Source organism: Peromyscus leucopus, chromosome 8b, assembly GCF_004664715.2.
Source record: "Peromyscus leucopus breed LL Stock chromosome 8b, UCI_PerLeu_2.1, whole genome shotgun sequence".
Classification (NCBI taxonomy): Eukaryota; Metazoa; Chordata; class Mammalia; order Rodentia; family Cricetidae; genus Peromyscus; species Peromyscus leucopus.
Window position 1 is genome coordinate 60,030,756 of NC_051086.1, and position 14,219 is coordinate 60,044,974.

General features: G+C 41.2%; 1 protein-coding gene across 2 annotated transcripts in view; it reads right to left on the reverse strand.

Annotated features, from left to right (window-relative positions):
• Gosr1 (golgi SNAP receptor complex member 1) overlaps positions 1 to 14,219 on the reverse strand; it is a 33,968-nt gene that overhangs the window by 15,280 nt on the left and 4,469 nt on the right. For both annotated transcript variants that reach the window (XM_028866795.2, XM_028866794.2), the window contains exons 3-6: positions 11,343 to 11,430; positions 10,960 to 11,067; positions 6,625 to 6,716; positions 5,374 to 5,448 (exon numbers count right to left, since the gene is read on the reverse strand). In XM_028866795.2, the coding sequence (XP_028722628.1) occupies positions 5,374 to 5,448; positions 6,625 to 6,716; positions 10,960 to 11,067; positions 11,343 to 11,430 (363 nt within the window). The remainder of the gene's footprint in view (positions 1 to 5,373; positions 5,449 to 6,624; positions 6,717 to 10,959; positions 11,068 to 11,342; positions 11,431 to 14,219) is intronic.

A 14,219-nucleotide genomic window follows, 5' to 3' on the forward strand; every position in this document is an offset into this window, starting at 1 on the left:
TGGATGGACTCACTGCTAAACCCTACACACGTAAGAAGGACACAACACTGAGCCTGCACAAACTCTTTCAGAAAACAGAAGGGACACATCCCAAGTCACTTAAAAGGGACAGTATTACTCGTGATAAAAACCACACAGGGACATTCCCAGGATAGAAAACCAGATTATATTTCATACAAATAATGCAAAATTCCTTAAAATAAATCCAGCAGTTACAGAAAAGAAGTATTTCATGATCAATTGGGATTCCATAAACGCAATACTAGTTTAATGTTTGAAAATAATGTAACTGATCTATATTACAGTAATTAAGGAGAAGCAATTGTTCTCCTCAACAGTTGTAGTTAATTAATTAATTAAAACACTGAACACCATTCATGATAAAAACTACTAGCAAAGAGGAGCATGGAAACAATGCCCTCAATGGCAATAAACAACAACAAACCCTCCTTATGCCTATATCTGAGCTCCTGAATAACACTCGCTAATAAAAGAAACTGAGGCTGCTTAGTCAAGTGGCTGAGCTGAGGGAGGAAAATGTAGCATGAGCCATGAATGTTTCATGCTACCAGATGTCAAATGACAGATGCTAACCCAAATGAGGCTCCATGATGTAAGTAACAAAGTAACTACAGTCCCAGACAAAAGCATCTGACTCTATGCTGAGGAACATTCAGACTTCCTTACAGATCTAAAATCAACGGAAGAAGGACGAAACAACAACCAGGAGAAAACACTGCAGGAAGAGTGAGATCAGACAGGAAGGGTAAACGGACAGAGTGAGAACATTTTGAGGAGAAACAGTATTGCGGAGTCTCCAAGAATCTTCTTTTATATCTGTTTTTTGTTTTTTTTTTTAAATTAAGGACTAGGGGTCGGGGGCTGGAGAGATGGCTCAGCGGTTAAAAGCATTGACAGCTCTTCCAGAAGTCCTGAGTTCAGTTCCCAGTACCCACATGGTGGTTTACAACCTTTTACTACAATTCTACAGGTCTACCACCCTCTTCTGACCTCTTCAGACACCAAGAATGCATGCAGTACACATATATGTAGGCAAAACACTCATACAAATAAAATTACATTTTAATTTATTGTGTGTGTGTGTGTGTGTGTGTGTGTGTGTGTGTGTGTGTATATACATACAGGTGTCACAGTATACAAGCAGAGGTCAGAGGAAAACTTCTATGAGTAGATTCTTTCCTTCTCCCACGCAGGTCTTTCCCTTGACCCCAGGCTTGGTGGAAGACCTTTATCCACTGAGCCATTTTTCTAGCCCTGCTTCTTATTTTGGGACAAAGTCTCAATATGTTGCTCAGTCTTGCCTCAAATTTACAATCCACACATTTCAACCTCCCATATAGATCTCATTATACTTATTATAACAGGAAATATATTTAGCACAGTGTACACACACACACAGAGTCATAGGGCTAGGGGTGTAGTAAGTGATAGCATGCTTGCCCAGCATGCAGAAGGACCTCTGTCCATTTCTCCTGGAAGAGGAGGAACACATTCATCATTTCTAGCTGTGAACTCTGTAAGCTACAGTAATGACTGGCCCAGCAAGACATGCCCACCGGTGCAAGAGCAGCATGAACACCATGGGGCTAACCAACTACTTTCTGACCAGATGAAATCTGGACCTGACACCATTGTGAGGCTAAGTACCTATGGCAAGATACATCATAGGCTAAAGGAGAGAATTTACTGTTGTTATTCTGATAAAAAGGACTTAATATTAAACCATCATTATACCCATGGATTAAGGCATCTCTCAATCCTCAAAAGAGAAGCTTCTGTTTGCAGCAGGTGATGATTAAAACAGATCTGAAACTAGGAAAGATGCAGAGAATAAGAGATGACAGAATTTTCATCTCTAAGGGATTATATACACCACATCCCCTCTTCCAAGTCTCAGGATCATTGTGGAGGTCAGGGCAGAAAGTGTGTAAGAGCCAGAGTCAGCTGATGACATGGTAACAATGTTTCTGAACGCAGCAGGGCAGGCACACATAGGAACTCACACCAGTTGTGACATATGCACAAGATTTGTGCAAGCCCAGGCCAGACCAAATCCCAGCAGAAAGAAAGGGTCAGTTTCCTCTAAGAGTGTAGCCCATGATAATGAAGCACGTTCCAGCAGAAGGACACACCTCCAAGAATATTTGGGCTGCACAAATTGGTTTTGATGGGGGCAAAAAAATGACACAAAGTTGGGTGGGAAAGGAAGCGGAAGTGTATCTGGAAGAGCTGAGGAAGGGTAAGACCAGAACTCACTGGGAAACTGTGTTCTGACACTGAGAAATGACTAAATCCTCTAATCAAGACCCTGCTCCATTTCACTTCTACTTGCCTCTGTTTCTTTTCTATAAGAATGTTGAAAGGAATACATATAAAGTACTTTGAAACCAAGATACATTCTATTTTCTCATCCTCTTTTATAACTTTTAACAATTAGATTAGATACATGTACTTGAACTGCTTCACTTTTCCCTGTAAAATAAACAGTATCAAACTCTTACAAGATTTACTGTGAATAATCAAAATAAAAACACAACTTCCTGAAAAAACTATTATAAAATATAGTGTAGGAAATATTCTGAAGTCTTGAAATAAAAGTATTAACATGAATTGTTATTTTGGTATACTCCTTTAGACAATAATTTTAAAGTATTTTTCATACATCTTACTTATTTTTGTGTGCACACGTGTACGATTGTGGGCATGCACATGTCACAACGCACTTGTGGAGATCAAAAGACAATTACTAGGAATCAGTTTTCTCCTTCCACTATGTGGGTCCTGGGGATCAAATTCAAGTTATCATGCTTGGCAGCAAGAGACTTAACCCTCTGAGCCATCTTGTTGGGTTTCAAATAATTTTTTTGTCTTATGTGTGTATATGTTTGATATGAATGCATACGGTGTGTGTGTGTGTGTGTGTGTGTGTGTGTGTGTGTGTGTGTGTTAGTGTTAGTGGGGGCATATGTGTGTGTGCAGAGACCAGAGGACACCCTCGGGTACCACTCGTCCTTACTCACCTTGTTTAGGAAGGGTCTGTCTCTTGTTGGCTGCTGTCTACGGCAGGCTAGCTGGCCCAGGAACTGAGCTCTCTCCTGTCTCCTCCCCCTCCTCCCACCTCACTGTTGAGCACTGGGATCACAGACACTGAGAAATGACTAAATCCTCTAATCAAGACCCTGTACCTGGTCACTGGCCACTGTACCTGGTCGGAACTCAGGCCCTCATGCCTATGCAGGAAGCACTTTCCATATGCCGCACCAGCTCTCCAGCCCAAATCACTGCTGCTGGAGGAAACTATTGGATTTCTGATGTCTTCCTTACTTTCTCGAGAGACGGTCCCACTGCATAGGCTAAGTTGACCTGGAATTCACTACGTAGCTCAGGCCGGCTTTAAACTAGTGAGCCTCAGGCTCCTAAATGCTGGGATATTTAAACAGCCCAACTGACTGTATTTTTTTGAGGCAGTAAATACAGGAACACTAATACAATCTGATTTTTTCTTTTGTATTACTTGAATATAGTACCTTTTGAATTACTCTGTACTCTAGGAATATATTGATATAGTTATGGATGCAATGAAAATTCTTTCACAGTGGTCTTACCCAACACATAGACAACTCTCAAGGCCTATAACTGTATACTCTAGAAGAGACTGCCCCTGTGGCAATCAATATGCAACAACTAAAAGAACTAGGGCCCAATACGATGGTTCAGTGTGCTGCCAAGGCTAGGGACATGAGTTTGAGCCCTATAGCCACATGGTGGAAGGAAAGAAGAGATTCCTAAACCTTGTTCTCTGACCTTCATGTGCACGCTGTGGCACAAACCCTGCAAACACAAAATACATTTTAAAATTGTAATTTATGAAAAAGGAGCTGGAGAGATGGTGTACTGGTTAGAGCAACTGCCATGTAAGCATGATGACCAGAGTTGAGACCCCAGAATCCATGGAAGTACCAGGCGGGTGTAGTGGCCCAGCTGGAATTCAAGCTTCTGCATGAGGAGACAAGGGGTCCTAAGAGCAAGGTGGCCAGAAAGACCAGCTATACTGGTGAGTCAAGGGCTTGGGAGACCCCGCCTTAATGAATAAGGTGGAAGAGTGGGAGAGGATCAGCCCTAGCCTCAGGCCTCTACAATCATATAGCCACACATGTGCGTGTGTACACACACACACACACACCCCATGATGGATAATAAAACCAAAAAACCAAAAACCAGTTCTAACACTAGAAGAATCATGGCTCCTAAAGAGATCTTAATTGGCCAAATTGGTAGTTCAGAGGTGGAGCACTTGCCTAGCATGATTCAATCCTCAACACCCCATACAAGACTTGATATTACTCTGTGTATGTGTACATGGTACACACAAAGTGTGCTGAGATATGCTCTTACTCTGTTGCCCAGACTGGTCTTGAACTGGTGGGTCAAAGCAACCATTCTGACTCACTTTCCTAAGTAGCTGGGATTGTAGACATGCCACCACACTCTGCTCTATATTCCATTTTATTTTTATGTGTATGTGTGTTTTTGCCTACTTGTGTGCCTGGTGCCTGTGTAGGCCAGAAGTAGACATTAGATGAAATTACAGACAGTTGTGAGCCGTCATGTAGATGCAGGAAATTGAGCCCAGGTCCTTTGCAAGAGCAGCTGGTGTTCTTAACTGCTGAGCTATAGCTCCAGTCCCTCGTGTCTTGATTTTAACAGCTTATATTTAAAGTGGTGGCCTTTACAGGGAAATAAATTCAACAGTACCTTAAGCTTACCAGACATAACCAACTAATGACATTCAGTAACAAACAGCAGACGAACTCCTAACATTGACTATTATGAATACTCAAGAGCTGACAAGCTGAGTTCAGAAGACCATTTTGATCCTCAAGTTCTACCACAAAATACAAACAAGATAAAAAAAAAAAAATCATGGAGAAAAATAGATGACACAAGAGCAGAATGTGGGGACTTGTTTTAAAACACATCTATACTTCATCTAATCATCAACTGAAATCTCGGGAAAGAAGCTTTTTTTTTCATTTTTTTCCTTTCTTTTTCTTTTTTGATATTTGGCCTTGTTCCCCTTTACAAAGCTTCATTAATAAGGAAGTGGTACGAGACCATTCCAGCGTGAGTTATCAGTATTCTTATGGTACCATTAGTAACTTGCAGAAGGGTAGCAGCAGCACAGCAGCAGTCTGGTAAAGAGAAGACAGGCAAAGAGCGGAGTAAAATCCTCAAAGGCTATCTTTTAATTATGGCCGATGAGCTGGCATCCATTTCTACTGAACCCACTTGGAGCAGAGATAAATTCTCACCAGCAAAACCCTTACTCTATCTAACACAGGCAGCACTTACTTCCGAAGGTGGTCATGTTCTTTCAAAAACAGTTCTGTTCTCCTGTTGTTCACTCCAGACCCACTTTTATACGACCTAGAACAACGTCAAGAAAAGGCAAGAACACTTTAGAAGATGCTGCACCATCAGGTGAAGGGGCTAACCCTGAGATAGCAGAAGAGACCACAGTTTCCAATAAACAATCAGAACACAATGCTTTTCATTTCCCTCGAAAAACACTGTTACAGACGTCAACACAAATGCTGCTCCAGATTAGATTTAGGGGTGTTCTGGTCTTCACCAGCCCAAGCCAATCTTAAGAGAGGACCTTACTTTCCTTCGTGAGCTATCTTCTGCATCATTTTCTCCAACAGAAGCAGAACTTTACACTCGTCAGCACATGGCACACTGGGCAAGAGAGCTACTCAAACGACGTAAGCCTTCCTAGCAGTGCCAGCCTGAGGAACACTGAGACCCAACTGTTCCATCTTGGCTCACTTCAGGAGTTCCACGTTCATTGCTAGCACAATAAAGTTACCAAAGTGACATTTACTTCTATCAATATTATCTTTTTCCTGCTTTCCACTAGTAGTAAGAATCAAGAACACTTTGTTTCTTTTGTTTTTCTTTTCTTTTCTTTTTGAGGCAGGGTCTCTCTATGTAGCCCTAGCTGGCCTTGAACTTACAGAGGTCTGTCTGCCTCTGCCTCCTGAATGCTGAGATTAAAGGTGTGTGCCACCACAACTGGCCTTTTAGAACAAATTTTTTAAAATTCTCAAACCGTACCAATGCCTACAAAAACAGGATCTGGTGAAGGTATCGAAGAAAAGAGCAAATCTCATGGACTGAGGTCATTGTAAAATGCTCAAAGCCCTTAGTTTCATATAAGGTTTTGATTTTGTATTAAACCTGGGAACTTCTACCCACATACAAACATATTTCAGAATTTCAGGGATGTTAATAGTTATCTGAATATGTAAGTGCTAGGGCAACAGAGAGAGGCCAAAGTCAGGGAAACGGACAGTTACTGGCAATCAGCCATTCTTAGCACATCATTCAAGCTGGACTTAAGACCAAGGTTGGCAGGGGCTCCTGGGAAGACTGGGAGAGGGCAAAGCAGATTCAGCCCATACTGTAACAAGGCACAGAGGACAATGGAATGGAAATCAGAAACCCCAAATCTAAATCCTGGTTGTGCTACTCAATTTGCAATTAACCACAGATGTAGCCCAAATCCACATAAACATTCTATGAACATGAAAGGTAACTTACTCAATATCTTTTCGTACTGATCCCATGAGATTCTCCCTTTCCCGTATTGCCATAAAGTTTGCTTTGGTTTTATGGAATTCATGTGTATAATCCTGAAATAAATCAATATCCAGTCTCAACACAAACTATTAATGTACTTTTATCCCTCTAAAGTAGCTGTGCGTGGTCATCAGGTTACACGATTCAAACACTAAGCATTCTACCACCTAGTACCATAGCACACAGAATTATAAAGACAAAAGTCTAAGACAAAATGACTTCAGATAGCACAGGATAAAAGAGCAGAGAGATTCTTCTACTCAGTGATGTACTTAATAAGACTCATGGCTCATTTTTTTCAAACCTTTGCCCCCATCCCCATCTTTCCCAGAGTGTTGGGGATCCAACTCAGGACTTTACAAACGAAAAACAAATGCTCTACCACTGAGCTATACCTTCAGTTCATTTTCAAGTAAGTTTATAGTTTTTGTCCATTTTCCTATTTTGTCTTTTATATTTATATGTTTATATTAATTTTGTGTATATTAAACAAACGAGTCATTTGTTGTAGTTTCTGACATTAGATCTTCCTTAGCTCTTTACTGCTCAGAAATTATATTATAAATTTCATCCAGGCTCTATTTGGAACTTTGATGGTTTTTCTTTCCTCTCCTCCTTTCTTATGCTTTTTCTACATTTAAATCTTTGGCCTGGGGGTGGGGGGAGATCTGCCAGTGAAGCACTATCTGATCACAGCTGGGCTGTCAAAAGCTGGGTGTTGACAGTGTACCCCTGTAATCCCAGCAGTGAGGAGACAGAGAAAAGAGGAGCCCTTGGGCTCACTGGCTGGTCATCCTACCCAAATTGGCAAGCCCCAGTTCCTAGTGAGACCCTTCCTCAAAACCTAAAGAACAACTACTAAGGAGCAACAAACAAAGGTCGACCTTTGGCCCGCACGCGCACACACGTGCGCGCGCACACACACCCCTTTAAAGAATTTTTACAATTTATGCATGCATGTTTGTATGTGGGTGCATGTGTGCATGTGTGGAGGTCAGAGGACAACCTGCAGGGGTTAGTTCTCTCCCTCCACCATGTGGGGTCCAAGGAGTGAATTATCAGGCTTGGCAGCCAGTGCCTTGACCCATGGAGCCACTTGGCTGGCCCCTAGATACAAACTATCAATTACCCTAATTTTTAAACAGGCCTTAACATGTGGTAGAATTCAGTACCCCTCTTGTGCACTTTCAGAACTGTATTAAGCTGTATTCTTGGTTACTCTTATATGATGGACTAAATGGACTTTGGTGTCATCTTGCTATTCTAAAATAAGTAAAGAAAGTCATGCTTGGCTGCTGCACACCTCTAATCCCAGTACTTGGGAGGTGAAACAAGAGGATCAGGAACTCAAGGTCAGTTTGTGGTGAAGGAAACTCTGTCTCAAAATAAAATTAATTCATTAATTAAAAAAAAAACAACAAAGAGTTGGGTATGGACACACAATTACACACTTGTAATGTTAGCATTTGGAGGCTGAGGCAGGAGGATGAAAGTTAAGGACAAGTCTGGACTACAAAGCTAGACCATAGAGCCTGCCCCAAACAAAAATCACTTCCCATGTTTCCCTTTATATATGTGTATATAAGTTTTCATTTACCCCACAAGAGGGTTTTGAACTCCTGATACTCTTGTCTACCTCCCAAGTACTGGGATTACAGGTGTACACCATCACATCTGGCTGTGTTTGTGTGTGTGCGAGAGAGAGAGAGAGAGAGAGAGAGAGAGAGAGAGAGAGAGAGAGAGAGAGAGAGAGAGAGAGAGAGAGAGAGAGAGAGACACACAGTTCATTTTCTGGTGCTCATGACTGAATAAGGACTTCATTTACACTATCACTATGCTGCCCCACCCCCAAGCCCCTTTCATTATATTTTCTAATAAGTCATTGTTTATACAGAGGATAATGGCTTGCTTTAGATATACGTCTTTACTGAATTTGTTTCTAGCTTTTCTCACTTAACTTCTTGGTTTATCAGACATATATGATCTTATCATGCCACATATTAGGAAGTTTGCCTCTTCCTTTCAAATATTTATTTCTCAGGTTTTATTAACTGTACCAACAAGAAACTCCAAAGCAATGTCAGACATTTATGTTGGTTATAAGTACTCTTTTCTTGTTTTGTTTTTTTTCTTTGAGTCAGGGTCTAATTTCGTCTACTGTAGCCTTGAACGTCTGATTCTCCTGCCTCTTCCTTCGAGTGCTGGGATTATAGGCCTGCACCAGCACATCAGTTCTACGCAGAAGTGGGACTTGCACTCAGGGCTTTGTGTATACCAGGCAAACACTCTGCTACCGAAGCTGTATCCCCAACTCCCTTTTTCTTTAGTGAGAACGCTTTTAGTGTTCTACCATTGGCCATAATCCTAGTTCTCAACCTGACATTCACATTTTTGCATTAGGCAAATTATTTTTAATCCTTCTTTGTATGTGCGTTAGTGCATATGTGGTAGTTTGAAAGAAAATGGCCCCTAAAGAGAGTGGCACTATTGGGAGGTATGGCCTTGTTGCAACAGGTGGGTCTGGTTGGAGGAAGTGTACTGCGGAGGCGGGCTTTGACGTCTCACATATGTTCAAGCCATGCCCAGTGAGACAGATCACTTCCTGTTGCCTCTGCAAGATGTAGGACACTCAGCTACCTCTTCAGCACCATGGCGGCATGCATGCCGCCATGTCCGACCATGATGATAATGGACTGAACCTCTGAACTGTAAGTGAGCCACCCCAATTAAATGAGTTGCCGTGGTCATGGTGTCTCTTCACAGCAATAGAAATCTTAACTAAGACAGCACAAGTACACACTTGCACTTCTGGAGACTAAACTTGGAGCCTTGTGCATGCTAATCACAAACTATTCCTTTTTGTTGTTTTTTTTTCTCCCCTCAAAACATGGTCTCACTATGTACCCCTGGCTAGCCTGGAATTCTCTACACAGACCAGGTAGACTTCCAACTGTGGCAACCCTCTGCCTTGCAGGTGCTGGTCAGCTACATAATAGCTACGTGCCACCAAACTCAGATTCCTAGCTGTGAGCCAGCAAGATGGCTTAGTAGGTAAGGGCACTGCTGCCAAGCCTGACGATCTGAGTTCAAGCCCAAGATAGAAAACTAGAACTGAATCCTGCAAATTGTCCTCTGACCTCCACACATGCACCACGGCACATGGACTGTGACACACACACACACACGTACACACACAAATAAATGTAAGAAAAGAAAGTTTTAAAAAGATTCCTATCTTTGTGTGTGTGCGTGTATGCATGTGCATGGTGTATTTCCTATACATATGTATGCAGAGGCCAGAAATGAATGTGGGTATCTTCTTCTACTGTTCTCCCCCTGCTTTTTGAGACATGCTCTCTCAGTGAAGCTTGCTGTCTTGCCTAGGATAGCTGGCCAGCAAGTTCTTAGGATCATCTGTGTCAGTCTCCCACAGCACTGGAGGAACAGGACATGTGGCCTCGCCTGGCTTGTATGTGGGTTCTCGGGATGTGAACTCAGATCCTCTTGCTGTCATAGCAAGCACTCTGACCAATCAGCCATCTCCCCAGGCTCCAATTACCACCACCGCCACCACCACCTCCACCACCACCTTTAGACATGGTCTCACTCTGCAGTCCTGGCTGACCTGGAACTCATTATGCAGACCAGGTTGGCCATGAACTCACTGAGACTGGCTTGCCTCTGACTCCTGAGTGCTAGGACTTAAAGGTGTGCGTGCATCAATTCTTTTTTTCTTTTTCGAGACAGGGTTTCTCTGTGTAGCTTTGCGCCTTTCCTGGATTTCACTCAGTAGACCAGGCTGGCCTCCAACTCACAAAGATCTGCCTGATTCTGCCTCCCAAGTGCTGGGATTAAAGGCGTGCGCCACCACTGCCTGGCTTAATTTTTAAAGAGTTCTTAGATAGGCTGGAGAGATGGTTCAGCAGTTAAGAACCCTGGCTGTTCTTCCAAAGGACCCTGATTCAGTTCCCAGCACCCACAGGGAAGCTCATAGCTGTCTGTTACTCCAGTTCCAGAGGATCTGGTACCTTCACATACATACATACAGGCAAAATACAAATGTACATGAAATAAAAATAACTAAGTTATTTTAAAAAGTTTTTAAATTGTAATGGTTGATTACTTTTCTTGGTAATAAAAATGTTTGCCTTCCAATTTTCACTTCTGTATTTTAATACCACCTAATAAATCTTCAAACATTTATGTTGTTTTGCTATACTTTGATATTCTAAACACAGTTAACTATTCCTCTTCCCTGTTACCTTGACAACATAAATACTATGCCGAACACATTACCTGTAGAATGTCTCTATGTCGCTGCAACGTATGCATCAGTGCTGCATTCAAAGAGGGGACCCCTGCACTGTTGGTATATTCTGCCATTTTGTCATTCACCCCCGTAAGCTAGGAAGAAAGGGAGAAAGCATCTTAAAAAGCACCAAAAACAACGCAAGTAAATCATCTGTCTACATGTCCTCTTGGCGGACAGAAAACAAGGTAAGACTCAGTCAATCAGCATTTCCAACAAATGACATCTGTTACAATTTGGATGGCTGCCATTAAAATTCAAGCGGATGGAGGAGAAACACATCTTGAAGGAATAAATGGTTTCAACAAACAATATAATTCAGAACCATATCTAACAAATAGCAAACTAGCTGTTTACCAAAAGCACTTACCCTTGCCAAAAGCTGTTCAATTTCAATGGCCATTGTCTCAAACATTCTATCTTGACTTGATCCATTTAATAGGGGTGTTGTGTCAGAACTAAAGAAAATTTAAATAAAAAAAAAAATCCATTACTTAGTGCTTTAAAACAGCCTTAAACTAATGAGGTAATTTTTCTTTTCTTTTTTTTTTTTAAAGGTAGTTTTTCTTAAAGAGGTCAAATGAACCCTGAAACATCCCTTCTGTTTCTTTAAAGATTATGCTTTACAGCCAGCAAGATGACTCAGTGGATAAAGGTGCCTGCAGCCAAGCCTGATGCCCCCAGTTCAACTCCTGGGATCCACATGGTAGAAGGAGAGAACTGACTCCTGTAAGTTGTCCCCAGACAGTCCACACTGTAGCCCTCTACATAAATAAGTGTAATTTAAAAAACAAAACAAAACAAAACTATGATTTTGTTTTTCTTTATAAAAATATCCCACATGTCCTAAAATACTAAACACAGTGCAAAATATAAATGAATATAAAGACATTCCGAATGCTGTGTACTATTCCCCAAATGATAGAAAATAGCTGAAGCAACTCAAACTCTGAATCTGAGAGAACAAATAATGGGAAAGAAGCCAAAAACTTCTTAAAATGGTGAAGAAAAAAATGGATTATAGATTCCATTTGGAGCCTGTGAGAAATAACCTTTAGCTTTTTTCCAAAATTAGTTTACGCCTTTAAATTCTCTCTTCCTCTACTGACTCTTAATAAGAAATAAACCTGAGATTTAAGTGACTTGATTAGATAAGCAGTTATTAAGGAGTCAGGAGCTAGCATTCAGGCCAACAGAGCCACGACCAGCACACTTTCATACCAAGTTCCCACATTTCCATCGTAATACGCGTTCACCTCATACTATTTTACAAAAACACCTTTAATGTCTTTTTATACCACGATAGCCAGTCAGAAATCTGACTTTTTACAGATGAAAGATGTCTGAGACTCAAATTTTAAAATCACATACCCTGAGAGTTTCATTTATTTCTTCTGAAAAAAAAAAAAAAACAAAAAACCAAAAAACAAAACAAAAAAAAAAAAAACCAGTACCTTTTATCAGGAATCCAAGTAGTGTACATATAATCACACGAGCAGCTTCATAAAGATCAGCTATTCTTCACACAAATAAAATGGATTACACTCTCCAATCTGACTTAAGACCTTTTCCTGCCCGTTTATAGCATTTGAATGTGGAGACTCAAAGAATAAATCATCGATTCATTGTCAAAAAGAACCTCAACTACCACTGTTCCCCTATTTACTTTCACAACAAAACAAATCAGTGAAACAGCCAAAAAGTAGCTAATGAGAATTATTTAAATGATTATTTATTTTACTTTACGTTTTTTGTTTGTTTGTTGGCCTATGTGAGTTTACATGCATCATGTGCATGTAGGAGCCAGAAGAGACCCAGAAGAAGGCATCAGATTTCCCGGACCTGGAGTTATAGGCAGTAGTGAGCATGGTCATGTAGTTGCTGAGAGTCAAGCCTGCGTCTTCTGCAAGAGCAGTAAGAGCTCACGGCCATCTCTCCAGCCCCAGATTCTTTGTCCTTAAAGACAGAGGTTTACTTTGTATACACAGGCCAAGCTAGCCTGGAACTTGTGACCTTCCTGCTGCATTCTCTTAAGTGCTGGGATTATAGACATGTACCATGCCTGGCTTTAATAAGGATTCTTATTAGACGTTTAACTGGGTTTTAAGCTTTATTTCTTCTTCAAACATTCCCATATATATTACGCCTTGCAACATGACATAAAAATATCTAGTTCTTAGCCAGGCATGGTGGTACACGCCTGTAATTCCAGCACTTGGGAGGCTGAGAAAGGAGGTAACAGGGTTGAGTCCAGCTTGGGCTACACAGTGATAAAAGAGCATGGTGTAGAGACTGGGATCAGTTCTTTACTGTGTCACAGCTAAGCTAAGGTTGTGAACGTATCTCCTAGAATGTGCAACCACAAAAAAGCTGTTGATTGCTAATATAAACTCTCCCCCACCAGGTACACTTAAAAGAACAGTGGGCCAATAGAGGTCAAGGAAGGAAACTGCCTCTGTCTGCTTCATAGTTACATGCCTCGCACCTGGCAAATTCTGACACGTTACTGTTCTTTAAATATTTGCTGAATGAATGAGTAACAGGGCATCTCTACTCTGGATATTCCATATTCATTATTCTTAGGACAGTATAGAAGTCCAGGGAAATGGTCAAAAACTCCATCTCTACAATATTAGGATTCTGTTAAATTAATTCACTTGATAGTATGTGATGATCCACAGACCTTCTGATTTTTTTTAACTAATTAATTAATTTACTTATTTATTGAGACAAGGTTTCTCTGTGTAGGTAGCCTTAGCTGCTCTGGAACCTGCTTTGTAGACCAGGATGATTTTGAACTCACAGATTCGCCTGCCTCTGCCTCTCAAGAGCTAGGATTAAAGGCGTGTAACACCACTGCTCAGGGACCTTCTGATTTTCGACATACAGCAAAACAAAAACAAAACAAAACAAAAAACCCCCAAGATTCCTAAAAGCTCTGGTGACTGCTAACTTTATTCATGTGACATGTGACATGCTTCCAATCTGGGCATCAAACAGAAGCCTCAGCATTCGAAGTCAGTCTTCATTTTCCAGTGCTGGGGATTACAGCCAAGGCCTCACACCCACCAGCTAAGTGCCCTGCCACAGAGCTCCAGCCTCAGCCTGTGTGCTCACAGTCTTAGGCTCTCTAGTGAAAGCAGAATCAGTCCCAGTTTGTAGCTGAACTCAGAATGTTTTTAACACATTGTTTCTTTTAAAGGGAATCTAAGCAGAGACCACAGAAAAAAAGCATCCTGCAATAGTA